Source organism: Lygodium microphyllum, chromosome 28 (genome assembly GCF_053477565.2).
Source record: "Lygodium microphyllum isolate KBCC chromosome 28, Lygodium_microphyllum_v1.1.10, whole genome shotgun sequence".
NCBI lineage: Eukaryota > Viridiplantae > Streptophyta > Polypodiopsida > Schizaeales > Lygodiaceae > Lygodium > Lygodium microphyllum.
In genome coordinates, this window is record NC_141162.1 from 110,908,755 (window position 1) to 110,927,806 (window position 19,052).

Genomic DNA, 19,052 nt, shown 5'->3' on the forward strand with positions numbered 1-19,052 from the left:
AGAGGCTATCATAGAAGTGTGATTGCATATTTCTCAACACCCCTCCTCAATCACAGCCATAAAAAGCATTGAGTATACAAAGGCTATCATGAGTAGAACCTTGCTAAGTGTAGACATGGAAAAACCAACCATATAAAGCTAGAGGCTATCAGAAGGCCTCATTAAGTGTGCAGAGGCTATAGTGCACATGTTACATGAGGGTTACAAAAAGATTATGATTGGAGCATTAATGCAAGTACATACAAGGCTTTAAACAGTTGGTACGAATAGTGGGAATAGAAAGAATGATGAGGCTTATCCTGCTCTTGAGTGTCTTCTTCTTCTTATTCATGGACTTCTTCTTCTTTGGCAGTTCCTAGGTAGGCCTTCTGTGATCTTTTCCTGGCATGACAAAAATTTTCAATGTGTCCTGTTCTTTTGGGAAGTCACTGACAATGTCTTTCTTCCCTTTGTACTTATTATTGACATGGAGAACATGTTCTTCCTTTAAAGTGCTTGCTTTCTCTTTACCTTTGAGCTTCTTCTCTTCCTCAAGGAGTGATGCTTTGATGTCTACTAGCTTTGGATTTGGCATATCAATTAATATGGTGGAGACATTACCAAATTTTGGAGGAAGACTCTTGAGCAAGTCTCCAATGCATATGTCTTCTTCCATTTTTAAGTCAATCCCTGCAAGTTGAGTTAATAGACTTTTCATATAATTAAGGTAAGTTGCAAGGGAGTACGTGCAAGAAGTAAACTTTTTGAGCGAGCTTTTTTGGGAAACCTCTATTTCTTGTTCCACATAGTCCACTTATTCCTCCTCTTCTCTTGGGCATATATCAAGCACAACTACTGTCCCCTACTACCACCACTATCACCTCCACCACCTCTATCCCCGCCTTCATCGCCGTTGTCACTACCACCTTCACCACTTTCACCACCACCATCCCCTCCCATGTTTCTCCCCCCATGTTAACTACCTCAAGTATAGATCTCTCTCAATCTCTCTCTCTCTTTCCCCCATCTTCCACCAATTCTCTCTCTATTTTTCCTCCTCCCCATCTCTCTCTCTCTCTCTCTCTCTCTCTCTCTCTCTCTCTCTCTCTCTCTCTCTCTCTCTCTCTCTCTCTCTCTCTCTCTCTCTCTCTCTCTCTCTCTCTCTCTCTCTCTCTCTCATTTTTGCAAGGATCGTCCATCTATTTTTTCACAACCCTCTTGTTTTTGCAAGGGTCAAAGGTTTGCATGAGATCCATTGTCCTAGACACTTTTAGTTGCTAATATCAGGACGAAAAGAATATCACATTGTTACTCCTACATGCATATATACATTCACGTACCTCTCATTTTTATGTGCATGATTTGATATTATATCATGATATATCACTTCCATTGTGCACAGATAAGCGAAACTACATCACACATGTTTTTGCTACTTTCAATTGAGCATTATTGTGTGGACTTACTATAAGAGGATACAATATCAAATAGTTTGTTACACTTACTACAATAACGTGCAACATCTATTGTTTTTCACATTTTTCGAATAGTTAATATTGAGATAACAATATTATCTCATTGTTACGCAATCCACTGTGCACATATACATTCACATGCGTACATGTATCTACACTCCACCCTTTGCTAGATATTTTGCACGTGCTTTATTTACACATCTTGTAGTACTATAATTGAGCGAATGCCTATACACAATCTCCTTCACTTGCACATTCCTCTATCTTTCTCCTGTTCCCTCTCATCCTTATTTCAGTATACTTGTAAATAAACACAATCAAATAATTCTGAAAGTACATATTCATCATGTACATTAAATATCAATCAAGTTTCATTGCTAGAGGGTGGAATTGGTAATCCCTAACAAAGTCTAGGACTGAACCATGTAAGCACGCTAGCTCAGTCAAGTAGGAAAGCATGTGCTCTAGGAGAACTATGTTCATGGGGTTTCTCTCAAATGGGAATGAACATATAAAGGCATTGGGTGGGTTCATCTGCAACTCCTACATTCTATCATCCACAAATAGTGTCATTGTTGGGCTGAAGTGTGGCCAATCAATGTCATCAAAACATTTCAGAAAAAGGGACTTTGTGTAACTCCTTCTGCAAGAAGTGGTTGTGGGAGTTGTTGTACACTTACCTTGTCCATATTGAAATAAAAAAGGTTGGTGCTTTCTTTAACAACTTCACACATTCACTTCTAACCAATAGGAGTAGCTCACATAAGTTGTCTTCCTTCATAGAGCTCCAAATGGCTATGTTAAACAATGTATATATTTCCTTCAAAAACCTTGTGAGTCGCCCTGGGGGCTGCAAAATCACCCAATACCTGCTTACTTCCATGGCTTCACCAGTCGAACCCTTCTTCTTTGGCTCCCTATGTAGAAGCACCCCATTCATATCGAACACGATTAATTTTCAGGTTATGGGAGGTAGTTATACATGCCTACGTGAAAGGGTGAGCACCCATGCATTGGTATGATGAAAAAAAGCACTACATTACAGTTAAATATTGCACAACTTTATGTAAACATGTTGCCTTTGCTCTTAGATATCTTCCATCTTCGGCAAAGTGATACAAACATGCAATTTGTCTATTAGAATTTAGCGCTACTAATGCAAGGTCACCATATCCCGCATTACAATCTAAAATGGTGTCATCTTCTTTTGTGTACATTTACAAGAACGTGCATCAAAAAGCCATTCCATGCTACATACCTCCTACAATATGTGGTATTCATATAATAAATTAGGAATATACTAAATGTCTACCAAACATCTATGTAGTATTTTAACAACATTAGATCTCATACTGACCTCTGAGTGGGAATCCCGCTGTATCTCGCACCCACTCATTTGCATAATGTCAACTTTTGTGAACTCTAGAGGGATGATTCCATTGTAAGCAACATGTGAATGCATTTAGAATACATATCACATGTACCTGCATTTAAAGTATAAAATACTCATTTTAGTAATTTCACTCATTGTGAACAGAGCCAGCAACAAGTGTGATACCTAAATAGTATCCAACATGACCATATCATGACTTTAAAACTCTCACCTCTCTATAGTGTCTCACAATGAACAATATGTGCCATGCATAAGCCCAATACTTTTGGCCTGACTCCATCTGTCGATGTCCATCCTCCACAACTTGCTCATCGATAAGCTCTACCATGGAGTGTGTTGTGGCAAGAAAATGTAACATCTTTTATGATTGTTGAGATTAGACATTACTCTCATACTGACATGGTGTGGCCCATAAGTTTGCTTATCACAGTTTTCTTTGGTTATAAAGTTACTTTTTACTGTTACATTTGATTGCATGGTGTTGGGCATTTTGAATATATATTTGAAATGTTGTGTGTTTCTTGCATGCTTGTGTAGTGTACTACCTTTTATGTTGGGACCATTCCAATGAGTATGACAAGAGATGAAGCTTATGGTTAACATCTTGTGTGGACAAGCCAATTCTATTAAATGTTTGTGTAATGTTTATGTTTTTCATGTTGTCACCTTTGATTGCATATATGAACACTTTGCAATAATACTTCTAACACTTTTCATCAATTAATTTTTAGACTTTATTCTTACATGCCTTCAAAAGCTCTACAAAATGTGCTTAACATGCTACACTACCTAGTCCTCTTTGGCGTTGGGCATTTTTGTGCAAGAAGATCCAAGGTGGATGTGCTCACACACATGCACGCAAACATATTCATTTGTTGTATATTATGATAGGGTCTCATTTTATAGCTAATGACTATTCAATGCTTATTGTCAAGAAAATCCTAGCCATTGTAAAATCCCCAACAAGAAAGCTTTTACGACTCTTTTTCTTAATTGTGATCAAGGTTTCATCATTTTTAACTCTCGTACCTCATGGTGATAGGCTTTCTCCCATGGGGTTTTCAATACAGTTATAAAAAGCATTGCAAGGGTCAAAGATGCAATGGGCCAGGCGAGCATTGAATTGTGCATTTTTCTTTCATGGGAAAGGGTTTCATTTTGTGCAAGGTGCGAGATCTAGATGTTTATTAGGTGGTTATAAGAGTTTTGAGTATGGGGCTTGAATATTTTGATTCTACAAAGGGTTTGTGACACTTTGCCCAATCTAGATGACTCGCAAATCACTCGTAATTATTTTAGTGCAATTGTTGTGTAAAGTTCAACACAAATTTCCTTACTCCAAGAAGACTAAAACTATGGGATAGAGCAAATGAGATATTGTGTACACCTGCACATGCATGTGTGAATGCACACGCTATGGGATATGATTGTGTATGATGTGAGTGCAGTGCTTATTCTTGTGTTATCCTATAACCCTCCTCATTCTAAGGGATGTTATTTCATGTTCAGTACTTGGGGACTAGATATGAGGGACTAAATATGTTTTTTAGAAATATGTTCTTCACTAAAACAAGCAAAGCAAGTACTTGGAAGACCTGCAAGAAGCAAAGTGAGACCATGGGGCCCCAAAATTGGCCAACAGTTGCCCAGTGGGAAAGTCCACATGGTAGAAACCATGACCCAAAAATGGATACAATTTAAGGTGCTACAATTTTAAAGGTCCCATGGATTGAAGTAGAGGAACCCCCAAGCCTTGGCATGGCAATCACACATGCAGGATTTTAGAATGTTGTGGATAATGGCAGTCTGTGCTGGCATTCATCTCTTTGCTCAACTTTAAACTTCAAATGCACATACTCTGGCTGTTGATTTACTGCAGTTCAACATTTTGCTTCTAATATGGCTGATCTTGAAAACCTCATGTGCAAAGCGTACGAGAGTGTTACCCTCAGTGGAGTTAAATGGAAAAGTTACTGCCACTTAAACCTATGCCAAATCTCACGAGAGGAGAACTCCACTCTTTCCAGCATTGAACCTCAGTACAAAATACTTACGTGTTTTTAGGAAATAATAGAGAGAGAAGACCAAAACCTGAATGAGTGGAGAAAACAAATAACATTAAAGAACAGTAAGTCATGTAAAGGAGTAAGACGAGGGGAAGAAGTAAAAAGTGATCATTAATACAGCTTCCAGGGCGAAGAAGTCAGTAGCAAATTGAAGAATGCCAGAAGAATTTATCATAATATTGTAAAGTTGGTGGGCCTCCCTTTGGGCTAAATTTCTTGCCTGCCTGATTTACGAAAAAGTTGGTGAAATCACCAAGCATCGTCACTACAAAGCTATGAGATTATAAACCACAAGCATCCTTGCTATCAGCAAACACCAGTGCATCCACAGCCACTCCACCTCATCCATGGAAGTCGTTGCTCTTGTCATGGCCACAAAAGTATGTGCCTTATGACTTGATAAATTTGAGGATTACAACAGAACCTGCACCATAAAGTGGAGCAGCATTTGGATGTGATACAATACCAAGTATATAGGAGAGCTAAAGCTCAGGGCATAAAAAGAGCACGAGAACATACTTCTTTTAGAGTGGCCTGGTCTACTGCTTCAACAACATAAAATACATCTTGCTAAAAAATGCTGATGCCTGGTAAAGCAGCATCTTTCCAGCTGCTTTCCATCGGTCTGAATAGTTACTGCAGCATTACTGCTGCTCATGAAAGAGCATTGATTCTACAAGCAGTTGATTTCCGGCAAACAAAGCAAGTGAGCTTAGCAAGCTCCTGTTGTTCCAAACCCTTAAATAGTCTCTATCAATCATCAACTTTGTCCAGTATGCTTGGACACATCTGAATCTTTCACAACAGAAAAGTCCCCAGGAGGGAGAGAGAAATCTTCAGGGCCTTCTTTGTAGTAATCATCCTGGTCAAATCCCCAAGGTTTTTCTAAAGGCATGCAAGGAGAAGCCTCTTCAAAAGTTTCATCTTCATGAAAAGTGTGAGGCGTCCGCCCAACATCTGCAACCACAACATTCTCATTTGGCGGGCACCTGTGGAATGCATCTTCACGGTAAACATGAGGTCGTGAGAACCTCTGCCCTTGGAATCTATGATGGTTGAATCTTCGTGGATACCCAAAATCTCTCTTGTTGTCAAAGTATCTTTGTGGTTTCCGACCAGGAAACTTGGACCATCTAGAAGAATCCCACTTCCCTTCTCTCCATGCTGGGGTAATTTCTTGCTGAGGGTGCATACTGCTTCTCCCTTCAGAAAAGCTGTCTTTCTGAGGATACATACTGCTTCTCCCTGCTGAAGAGTTGTCTTGCTGAGGGTGTGTAATGCCTCTACCTGCTGAAGAGTTGTCTTGCTGAGGGTGCGTAATGCCTCTACCTGAAAAGTTGTTTTGCTGAGGGTGCAGAGTGTTTCTCCCTGATGAGAAACCCTCTTGTTGAGGATGTGTACAGCTTCTGCCTGCATGATGTTCATTTCCACTGTACTGACGTGCAACATGTCTTACAGGATGCTGTGAATGAGGAGGGGACAAGCCTGGAACAGGTGGCTCAGGCTCAAGCTCATAATCCATCACATCGTTTAGCTCTTCTGCCGCACTTTTATTAGAAACATACCGCTTGGATGGCCATGGTACTACCTCTGGATGTAGGGTGGACTTAGAATCCTCATATCTTGCATCTCCCTTCTCGTAACGCTTGGCTTGCCATGGTACTGCATCCGAATGTATAGTCGACTTGGAGTCATCAAATCTTGCATCTCCCTTCTCATACCGCTTGGCTTGCCATGGTACTGCATCCGAATGTAGGGTCCACTTGGAGTCATCAAATCTTGCATCTCCTGAAAGAAATGGGCCCCAAGAATGTGGGGCCATAAGGGCTTGCAGCTGCCAAGGATGAAAAACTGACCCAAAAACATTGTGCATCTGCTGGAAAAACTGAGATGGGGAAATACCATACATTACATCAGGCCCTTCACTAGCCTGGTCATGTAATGAACCCTCTTTACTTGCCTTCTTCTCTTGGAGGCCATTTGGTGTGGAATTTACTAAATGTTGACCCTCATTCGTATGATTGCAAGGACCATGCTGTTGAGGGAAGTATGCAGAGTCTGCCCCACCAGGATGAGCAGAAGAGAACTGTGTAACAGGTATACCCACACATACATTCACCTGCTGGGGAACAAAGCTCATAGGTGAAGCAGTCAAAAATGGCCCTACTGGTAGACCGGGTACAATATCAGCCATGTGTTTTTCTGTGTATGCAGTAGCAGGAGGCTTCTGTGATTCATATGCAGGAAATGTTGGAGGCTCAGGATGCATATCCCGTAACTGATCTGTTGATGCATTTTCTGTAAACCTTGGTGCGTTATCAGGAGGGTCCTGCTGACTCTTTCCCCCCAAAAGATTGCTTGCATTAAAAGGCCAAAAGCTCTGAGGCAGACCACCAGCCAATGTAGTATCCAACACCTCTTGTGAGGGTTGATCCCACCTGCTTGGTCTTTTCTGCTTCCTCGGCAAGTCATTACCTTGTGTTTGTGAGTGGCCTTTATGCATGGTATCACCTGGAGGAAGCTTTTGCCTGGTTAACAAACTTACATAACATGATTATAGATTGAAAAAAAAAAACAATTACCTGTGAATCCAGAATCTTGGAACTGGTTCTGCTTGGCCATCAATCTGGAGTTATGTTGGTCTGAAGCTGAAGAAAGAAATGCTTTTTGCTTTCTGAATGTTTTCTGACCAGAATTCAAATGGTACTTTTCCCTGAAACGCCGTGCAATTCGTTGAACCTGTTCATTTAAAAAGGAAGCCACCACATAAACTCATCACCACTAAGTATGCAAATTGCACAAGCTCAAATTTCATCTATCTTGTAATGTAAACTACAAATTTAAGTTTTTACACTTTTTTCCTCTAGGCAAGATAACAATACAAGGCTAACAAAAAAGCCAGTTTGGCAATCCATGGTGCCACACCATTTGGAAATCCCAAAAAGGGAAGAAGGTGCCAGAATCAAAAGTATATAAGATGGAATATAGCAACCTCCTCATACACACCAAATGTCCTTGTAATCCCTCTCATATTGTCACCAGAATGCGAAATGAACTTAATGAGTTAATTAAACTTCATGAAGATTTTTATGGAACCAACTTTTGGAAGCGAAAAATTCACATACAACCGAAGCTAGAGTGCTCCTATACCACACGACACATGTTGGCCCCAAAGGTTGGCACCCCTTTAGCTATTTCTTTAGATTACTGATGTATGCTCAAAATTGGTTGCAAATGGTTGTATTTCAGGCTTCAGCAATTTCTCACGACACAACTGATCCATGGGTGCAAATGACTTTGTTGCCTTCAATATTGGCCTCCAAGCTCCAACCAATTGTAGAGTGTTCGAAATGCAGATGAATGCTTCAGCCTGCCAAATCCTAAAAATTACAGCCAATATTTGAACCCAATTTTGTGGAGCATTTGCTTAGACAACTATCTTCCATAGTTGCCATGCAATCCCACATTGTTCCTCTCACAAATAGAGGGATTCTTCGCAATGAAACTATGAGAACATCGCTTTCTTGGCGACAAAATTGCCCAAAAAGTGCATTAGGCTTGAGATCTTAAAGGAAAAGAGAGGATCTCAAACCGTAATGCTATAATAACCTACCTTTTTTATATTTAGCTCAAAAACAGCAGCATACCTTGTTGTATATGGAGCTAGAAGGCTGCCCAATGAAATCCCCATCCTAGGAGAAGATTAGTTGCTGTCCACACTCCATCCATACCGTCAGCTCATATTCCCTGCCTGAAAACTGCAATTTCTGCAGTAAATAAGAGAAGAATGGCTGCCTGCAAACTTGGGCTGCTCAAAATGAGAGAGGAGGCCAAATGGCCAAGATAAGTTTTCCAAATGAGTAATCAGCTACTACTTAATCAGATCTCATTTTTCATGAAGGGCTAATTAATGACTTAGTCATTAATCCTAAGTGATTTGCTCACTAGACCAAGCTTAAGCTTGAGGCTTGCTTTATAACTCAAGTGCCGTAAGAGAGCTACTTATTGGGCGAAACTTTAAATGTAACTAAATTCCATAGTTGCCTCCGTATGACGTATGGTACCATCCGTACAGTACCGTACAGTACGATGTTAAAACAGGCCTATTTAGGCCACCTAGCCTATGCGTCCTCGATCCTGTGTCCCGCATTTCCTGCGCCCCCATGTCCCACATTTCCCGAGTTTCCTACACAATTGCACTTTTAGGGGGGTCCGAAGCCTTGGATACCTCATCCCACCCCCTTGTCCAGCCATGCACTCCCCCCTGCTCTCTTCAGATTCCTTCCAGCTTGCAGCCCTCTCTTTGACCGTTGACCCCTCTCTCTTTGACTATTTGAACTTTGACCCTTCTCTCATCTACAAAAGGTGCTTCTCTCCTCCATACTTCCACACCAATTCAGCAAGCACTTACCATTCTCTGATTCTCATCTTCCTCTCTTGGATCTTGATTCTTGAATGGACTTGTGATTTGTCATTCTTGAATCTCACCTCCCATCCCCTCTTTCCCACACCCTTTCGAAGCATTTGCCATTCTCAAATCACATCTCCCATCCCCTCTATCCCGCACCTTATCAAAGCATTTGCCATTCTCATCTTCCATCCCCTCTCTCTCACTCTTGCTCTTTCAACTTTACCCCAAGTTCCCAACCCTTGGGCCTCTCGAGTCCCCCTCCCTTTCAACTTTCAAGACTCAAGTTTCAAGAGTCAAGACTCAAACATCTCTCTCTCTCTCTCTCTCTCTCTCTCTCTCTCTCTCTCTCTCTCTCTGTGACCTCTTTATCCGTCATTGGCACCATGACTCGTGAGAAGCACGAGGTTTTCAATTTGCATGTGATCCATGTGGAGAGAAACACAACGAAGTCAAACTCCCACCATTGGACATGCAAGTATTGCGGGAAGCGCTATACAAGTGGTGCGACTCTGCTTCTCCAACATCTTTCCAAGACAAGGGGGCAAGTTGCTCCATGCAAGGAGATCCCTCAAAACATCGCGAAGGAGATTCTCACCAAGATGAGAGGGGGATCCACAAGAGGAGGAAGTGGCTTATTAGCACTAACTCCTATGCCTACTAACAAGGAAGCATCAAATGTGGGCGTATCTTCAACCAATGCGGAAGAGGCCTCTACCATTGGTGGTGGGGGCTCCACGTCCATATTCGGCTCCGGTAAAAGACAAAGAGTGGAGCCTCATGCGGTGCCAGAGAGACAATCCTCTCTCTCTCAAGCTCTCGGTCATATGCCTGGATCGGTTTTCTTTCTTAGAGAAAGGCAACGACTTGCGGACATTGAAATTGCACGCATGGTGATTGAGTGCAATCTTGCATTCAATGTCCTAAAGCACAAGCAATGGAAGAAGATGGTAAAAGCCATTGCCAATGTGGATCCATGTGAAGGATGGACCAATGTTACATACAATGACATGAGGACGAAAAAGATTAATGAAGAGAATGAGGATTGATAGAGCCCTTGATCCTATTTGGGTCACATGGATAAAATATGGTTACTCCATTCTCACCGACTGATGGAGTGATCGTAAGAAATGGGGGCATCATCAACATACTCGTCTCATGTCCACTCGGCACTTACTTTTTGTGGACCGTAGATACCAGCAAGAGGGGGAGGAAAACGACGGGCGCATTCATCTACCGCCACATTCGACAAGCTATCATTGAGATATACATTGCAATTTTTCTTTTAAATTTATTTCACTTTCTTTCATTATGATAATATCATGATTGAATGATTCATAATTGAAATTTGATTTATGCATAACTATCTATCTCCCTATTCTAATAATTAATTTCTCTCTAGTATCTATGATCTATCTCGATTCTCTCTTTCCCCCAGGGCCGCAAGGTCCCCAATCCCCGGGCTCCATCTCTCTTCATTCTTGAATCTTGAAAGCCTTCTTCAACTCGCTTTGCTTACATGTGGTTATTGTTGGAGCTTGGAGCGCCTTTATGAGGTGTGGTCCGTTGCCTTGCACCAGACAGTGGTGTCCACTCTATGAAATGAGTGGGATGAGCATGAGACAGAGGAGGCCAAAGCCATGCAACGCTTCTGCCTTAATGAGCAGTTTTGGCAAAAAGTCCGTACCGTTGTCATTGTTGTGACTCCCTTTTATAGGGTCTTACGTATGAGTGATTGCGAGGAATCCACCATAGACCTTCTCGTTCATTTCTTTAGAGCGGCATTGGTAGAGACATGTTCTTGTACAGTGATCACAAAGACACTGCATGCACATGTTTTAGAGATAGCAGACAGGAGATGGGCGTGGCTGCATAAGCCCATCCATGGTTTTGCCACATCGATACATCCGGCCTACAAGTCACCAGCGGTCATGCCATTCGAACCAGCTTGCTTATTTGACTCGTGTAGTCCCTATGGATGACTACAATGCACTGCTAGAGGAGCTAGAATGCTATGCAGATCAAAGAGGGCATGTGGCTTTTGCTTCTCCCACTTGTTGAAGGAAAGAGTCACTTGTGAAGCCTTTATTTTGGTGGCAAAACTTTGGATACGCATTGGAGATCCTTCAGCCCTTAGCCATGAGGGTCCTTGCCCAGGATTACTCTTCGCATACATGTGAGAGAAACTGGAGTGTCTATTCTCTCATTCACACAAAGATTCACAATCAGCTTAGCACATGATAGTTAGAGCGGCTAGTCTATTTCCATACTTAGGCATGATGAGAGCTATGATGAGCATGGGTAGTCCGAAGCAGATAAAGTTTAAACACTTAACCATAACATTTAAAATTTGTTGTTTTAACTTTTAAACTTTGAACTTAAAAGTTTATACTTTACAATTTAGACTTTAGCATTTACAATGATCAATCTTACATGCATCACTGAATTGTGTAGGTGAATGTTGATACATTCAAGTTGACGGGTGACACTCTTCCGAGTATACATAAGAATATGGACAAGGAGGAGGAGATGATTTTTGCAGAGCTCAATAGAGAGCTTATAGCAGCAGATACTTGTGACACTCGTAGTTAGCATGCTCATGGACAAGGAGTTCAAGTAGGTGGTAGCAAGGGTATGGTCATTCAACACCCTCCATCATCGAGGAGGGGTGGTTCGAGTGGCTTGCAGACATATGTAAGGCGGGGCATGTTCACATTGCGCCTTATTACTTTTGCATTGCTCTTGCACCACATAGCATGTACACTTATCCACTATATGCTTGCTGTCAAATCCTTCATTGCTGGTGCAATGGTCACCATGCCAAGAGCTAGGGATACTAGAATTAAAGTTCATCTTAATTAAAAATCCTCAAGTTTAATTAAATCATTAAATTCATTTTACATTCTGGCGACACATACAATGGTCTCTCATTTTGCTCAACAGTAGGAAGTGTTCTATGTTGAAAACTAGCTGTGAAATAAGTGGTGCAATGGTCACCATACCAAGAGCTAGGGGTACTAGAATTAAAGTTCATCTTAATTAAAAATCCTCATAAAGTTTAATTAAATCATTAATTTCATTTTGCATTCTGGCGACACATACAATGGTCTCCCATTTTGCTCAACATTAGCAAGCGTTCTATGCTGAAAACTAGTTGTGAAATAATATTACTCTATGAGACTCCCCATAAGCTTTCAAAACTCCCAAAAGAAGACAATGCTCTAAAAAATGTCTATTGGAAAGTGCCTCTAATTTATCCACAATGTATGGCTCACATTGCGCCTTATTACTTTTGCATTGCTCTTGCACCACATAGCATGTACACTTGTTTACTATATGCCCATTGTCAAATCCTTCATTGCTAGTGCAATGGTCACCATGCCAAGAGCTAGGGATACTAGAATTAAAGTTCATCTTAATTAAAAATCCTCATAAAGTTTAATTAAATAATTAAGTTCATTTCGCATTCTGGCGACACATACAATGGTCTCCCATTTTGCTCAACATTAGGAAGTGTCCTATGCTGAAGACTAGCTGTGAAATAATGCTACCCTATGAGACTCCCCATAAGCTTCCAAAACTCCCAAAAGGAGAGAATGCTCTAGAAAATGTCTGCTGGAAAGTGCCTCTAATTTATCCACAATGCATGGCTCATCCTCATGATTAAAAAAATGTCATGAATCTCGGGCTCATAGAGCAAGTAAGAGCTCAAACTCTTGAATAGAAGGAATCTTGCAAACATGGACTATCAAGTTAGACTAGTTTGTGGGGGTTCACCTAGGTATGTGTTGCAGAAATTGTTGCTTTCTCTTCTTATGAGTTTATGTGTCATGAACATTCTGTTACTTTCCACTTTGCCCATCTATTTTCCTTTAATTCACTCACCATTCTCCCTCTATGTCAACTATTCAAAACTTTCTTAGTGCTCATATGCAATTTGCTTAGATATCCATCATCCCAAGAGTGGCTGGCTTACAAAACACATGCTTACTAGTTGTGATTAGTGGATGGTTTGCTTACAAGTTTTGTGCACCATCACCTACCACACCACATCTCAAGCATGCAACTCCCAACCAATTGCCTATTCTCAAATTCCTATGTGCCAAAGTGAGATCTTCCTCAACCTAAAACTGTCCTCCAATACAATCATGATTCCATCCTTGTCTGCATTTGCCAGATGGAAATGTATGGAATGTTTCATATTTTCTCTATGGAAATATACAGAAAAACCTGTGGCATCGCTACTACAACTTTGTGATGGTAATAAGACTACTGGCTTGATTCAAATATCAAGTGTTCAATGTTTCCAACATTGCACTCACTCTGATATAGACTTTAGTTGTGATGTTGTGCACATTAAACCCTGACATTTTATCACGTGACTGAACCAGCAATGGGTAGTACAATGATAATTGGCCGCATTAGGATATTCAAGCAGAAGTTCTCAAGTTATGTAGTGTCTGCAGAGCCCATCAAATAAAGTGTTGTTGTATAGCTGGGCCAAGAACAGATGTTATCTTAGAAAGATTATTCAAACTTGTAAAATCCACATCAAATTTATGACAGATAATTAAGCAATGTAATATCATCACAAACATGTTGCCCAGTGTCCAGTAAATTAACCAGTCGTTTGTCTCTATTACCTCTGAATCATTATGCTTACAAAGTTGATAAATCGTCTCCCTCACACTGCAAACCAAAAACAAGTACTCAGTAATGTGAAGCCTTGCCAACTTATCACGATAATTACCTGAAAGCCTAAATATGTTCACCAACCTTTCAGCCTCGTCATGATGGGGTGCTGCATTTATCTGCTCCAGCGTCAGTATATTCTTGGCCGCCAGAAACTCAAGCACCTGCTATATAGTAGTAGAAATCATATATCGCATGCCCAAACATTGTCATTAAAAATCACATAACAGTGTACATGGGAATTTCCATATTAGTCGACTACATTATACCACCATTTCACCATGAAAGTATCCGTCAGCACTAGAAAACAAACCAACCTTTAATGAGCAGGCCCTGCCCTTTACCTTCATAAGCTTACGGATTATAGGAGTCTTTTGAAAATTTCTTCTGAACTGCTTTATCATGTTATGAAGTATATGTAGACCTGAAGATATCAAAATAGCAGTAAGTTCATTGCAGGTTCCCATTGCTCAAACACACTGACTTCAACAACTAGCGGATAAAAAACTCCTGGAGTCCAATAGGAAAGAAATTTACCATTCTTATTGACAATCTCTGTGAGAATGCCCCTCGAGAGAGTTTTCAGCAATGCATCCAATACTATTGATAAATCCCTTGTGCTGAAAATTCATCAACCCAGAGGATATAAGTAAGCTTCTGACAAGACCATGCATACAGGTGTATATAATAACATTGTGTAAAAGGAATAAAGTCCATCCAGCATGCGCAAAGGCATTGCTTTAGGCAAAACAAGCACGTTAGATATATGCACTGCATATAGAAACACAGAATGATGTAGCACCTTCTAGATGCCTCCCCATTGACTGCATCACCAGATGCAGCTGTCACTAGCAGAAGCTTCAAATACCGTGTTGCTAAATCCTTGGGAGTGTACTGAAGCACAAACACAACCGCTCAGCACTTAGAAATATTACTGAGCAAGAACTCATTTTCATAATAAAATAATAAATAGCATACCTGCCGCTTGCATAAGCCACCATTTTCATCCAACATCTCATTTAGCTTCTCTTCAACTGTATCAAGATAAATGCATAGTGATAAGCACACCTAAAAAGGTTTTTTTGGGACCCAATAAGGTTGCAATGTACACTAAATGAGTGATTCCCTTATTCCTGTGAACACAAACAAGTGCTTTAAAGAAAAAGATGCCTAAGTACCTCCATCAAAGCGACCTCCTGCTGTTTCAACTGTCAATCTTCTTGCACTAGTGATATCTAGCTTTCTTAAATTTGCATTTGTTTTAACCCGCTTGGAACTAACTCCATGCTTCTCACTACTTTCACCAAACATCCACTTTCTTTTCACCCCAGGCATGCCAGGAATGCTCAGATCACTTTTTCCCAGAGATCTGTCTACCAATGGCTTCCTATTCTCAGGTTGAGTTTCATCCTCTCCCTGGGAACTTCCCTCTATCATTACCGGCTCTGGGTCATCCTCATCAGAGTCACTCTCTACTATTGAGCGTGGTGTCACTGGTTCACCTCCAATATACCCTCTGCATTCAGTGGAACCACAGAGACACTTCTTTGCTGCTGCACCACAGACCCGTACATAGTTGTAGTCAAAAGTGATTTCTTCACCCTGAAGTGCACACATAAAAGAAGTTAGTAACCCAAATGTGACAAGATGTGACTGTGTGTGAGATTACAGCCTAGAAGTGTAAAGACAACAACCTAGACCAAAGGTAAACTTAATTTCATAGCCTGAACATGACAGCTGATGAGGTTACAACCTAGAAAAATAAAAGAGAATGACCTAAGGATGAAGGAAATCTTGGATTTAATAGCATGAACATGACAAATTGTGATTGCTTATCAGGTTACAATTTGGCAAGCTAAGAGAACAACCTCAGACTAAAGGAACACTGAATGCAGGAACACACACTGGCATTCAACTAACAAAACTGGACAGACAAACAGATATATACAATGAAGTGTCAATCAAATAGCTGAACATAACTAGGTAATGTGTCTGATATAACTACATTACATATTTAGGCAATGATAGGATGCCACATATATGCATCAAAACGTGTATAACTGCATAAACAATAGGCCACCTAGGACAAGGCATTGGCATGCCAAGGATGGACTGAAACCAACCTTCCTTCCGTGGATGGGTGGTAATTCCCTAATTACAACTTAGTTACAGCAGTAACATTTATTACAAAACTGAGAAATGCAAATTAACTTACATTATTGGACAATGGACACCTTGTTGGCCCCAAAACTGGCGCCCCTTTCGGTATTTATTTCACTTAATTGAAGAAGAAGTTGATGTACAATGGGAATCCCCCAATCCTTTTCGATATTCCAACTCCCCTTGCTATCCAAAATGACCAACAAGTTTTCGATCTAATTTGCCCCTTGATTCAGGCAATCAATCGGCCTTCACCCACTTTGATGGAGATGGAAAATGCCCAAATTCATTGATTTGTTGGTCCCTCCACTTGAATTTGACTAAAAACAGTTGAATCCAAGTCTTGGAGCTTCCAATTTTTGGCATGCTTCCCGAGGCTACGGCTAAACCCTAATTTCTGATCTGCAAATTAGGATTTACAACAGAGAAATTTGAAATTTCTCAGCCTCTGGTGATCTTAATGCCGTAATCTTCGGAGCAAGGCTATAAAAAGACTAGGAGATGAGAGAGAATGGTGAGGAGAGAGAAAATTCAAACTTTCTTCACAAAGAACTAAAGAAAAACTGTCATTCACTACTGCTGCCCTATCTCAACAACTTGTAGATACAAAGAACTGCAAAAAATCAATCATTTACTATTGTTGCCCTGTCTCAACCACCTATAGATGCTATCACATGTTGTTGATTGGTCTTCTCCTATCCTTGGCTACCTCAAAAGGTCCTCCAATGGCTGCAAATTAGACCACCAACATCTCCTCTCTCTCTCTTACAGACTGAATACACTAAAAATGCCTCTCTCCAGTCCATAAATATGTTTTTCAGTCTTGAATGGGCATTTTTTTACAGGTGGCAACCTTCCCAAATGGTTTTTTCAACATTATCCATAATTAAATATCAATTTTCAATCTTTAAATACTAAAAATTAATCTAATAATTATTTTGGTGCCCAAAAAAATAATCCGACTAGCCAATAATTAAATTGGCTAGGCAACTTCCATTCCCAAGTGTCTCTGTGCCATCTTTGACTATCAGATTGGCATTAAGTACACGATTAAATGCCACTTCTCTAGTGTCACCAACTGACACTTATGGCCAAACGAATGACCTAGGCCAACAATTGGCACCAAATACCACCAAGTACCCGTGTGGCATAACTTATAACAACTTTTGACCTTTGAAATTCCGTGATTTCCTTGAGTCTCGAGCTCGTGAATTTACTCTAGCCCAGTCATACCTCACATATGTAGCATTTTCTTAACCATGTGATGAAAAATTAATCCACATGTTAAGTGAGGTTTCAAAAATACATATCCTCATAACATAGACCACCTAGGACAAGACATTGGCATGGCAAACATTAATATGATATTTATCTCAATAAAAAAAAAGTCATGTATGACAATATGCAAATAAATTAAACATGTAAGCATACAACTTGCATGCAACTTTCCAACTAAAATCATCTAATGTCAAATGGATATGTATACAAGCACGTGACTCTGATAAGCGAATGTGTCATTTAACTATCAAGGTTCAAAAACCAACTTCCTTATCCTTTCCCCTCTATTGATGGTCCGGCCTGTTTTCCCCTTCTCAAAATTTGTCATTTTAATTTCCATTTCCATTTTTGTTTCCCAATTGTGACATGTGGACCGCCTGTGACATGTCACCGCTTGTTGGGATCTAGGTAGATAATGGGCAGCAACACACCTTGCAAAAGAAGAAAGTCTACATCTTTCATTGTTTTTGCTATCATGTTGCTAGGCCAGCCTGATCTGTATTTATCTAGATGGAAATAATCTTTCCTGAAGGGGTCCAACCTTTCAAGTTAGCACGTCGTTCTCATGTTTGTTGTCTAGAATATACTATGAGATAGTATCTTCTCTCGCTTCTAAAGTATAAATCAAATTTTGAAGCAAGATTTTTAACGAATACATCGGTTTCTAGTTACATTTTCCATTAATTGTGGTGCTATCAAAGTTGTTTGTTGCCTGGGCAATCAAAGATGACCATCGAAGCAAGTTGAAAACTTGCTAATTCAAACAATTCCACAAAGAGAAATCACAGCTTCTCAAAAATGAAAAGACCACAACTTTTCTATGCCAAACCTAGAGGTGGATATAGTAACAGATCTCACCATGAAATACCTTTGTTTGGAATGAGGCATATTTCAAGAGAGCATGCTTACCAAAGGACTAGATGGAGGGTTGGTTAGGAGGATCCTAATGTGCAAAGCTGCTGGAAGAAAAACAACCATATCAGCCCCTGCATACAATGTGGATCTTTTATGCAATTTTGGAAGCTTGGGAATCCTACTGTCTTTGCAAAAAAGTGCAAAAAAGTATCGTACAAGGGATTATTGTACCTGACACTTGGGGAAACATTGTGTTTCTTGAGCCTTATAAGACATCCAATGGAGTTTTGGTTGAGGGATTTAGTACAGCAGTTATTCCACCAACTTTAGAGAGAGTCCATATGATTGTTCCAACACGTGAAGATTGCAAATATGGTGATAATGCTGCCTACCTATGACTAAAAGTGTTGATATATGAGAAAATATTGCATAGATGCAATCATTAAATCTTGCTTTTAAGAGAATCATGACATGGAGAACAAGTGTTATTGTTATATCCTTGGACATTCGGATGGGCGCTAGTAGCATTGGTCACTATGGTCATGAAGTGACTTAGTGTGAATGCACTAAGGGCACTTCAGCATTAGAGCTCGGCTGCCCTAATCCCAAAGTGCCACCAATGCTACTAGCGCCCATCCGGATGTCCAAGGATATAACAACAAGGATAATGGGAACTTGGAATGGAGAAATGCAATTCCAAAACAGATCGGGATGGGCATCATGTTCCCAATTTATGGGATGTTCCA

General features: G+C 40.4%; 1 protein-coding gene across 3 annotated transcripts in view; it reads right to left on the minus strand.

The window, feature by feature from the left end:
- Positions 1–4,941: 4,941 nt before the first annotated feature.
- The window catches only part of LOC148011871 (uncharacterized), a 58,090-nt gene continuing 43,979 nt past the window's right edge, over positions 4,942–19,052 (minus strand). For 2 of the 3 annotated variants that reach the window (XM_087669867.1, XM_087669868.1), the window contains 9 exons: positions 15,192–15,615; positions 14,992–15,047; positions 14,816–14,907; positions 14,551–14,633; positions 14,358–14,437; positions 14,098–14,177; positions 13,965–14,010; positions 7,496–7,652; positions 4,942–7,424 (listed from right to left, as the gene is read on the minus strand). In XM_087669867.1, coding sequence (XP_087525993.1) covers positions 5,674–7,424; positions 7,496–7,652; positions 13,965–14,010; positions 14,098–14,177; positions 14,358–14,437; positions 14,551–14,633; positions 14,816–14,907; positions 14,992–15,047; positions 15,192–15,615 — 2,769 coding nt within the window. In that variant the 3' untranslated portion in view covers positions 4,942–5,673. The remainder of the gene's footprint in view (positions 7,425–7,495; positions 7,653–13,964; positions 14,011–14,097; positions 14,178–14,357; positions 14,438–14,550; positions 14,634–14,815; positions 14,908–14,991; positions 15,048–15,191; positions 15,616–19,052) is intronic. The other variant, XR_015689251.1, reaches the window with a different exon arrangement.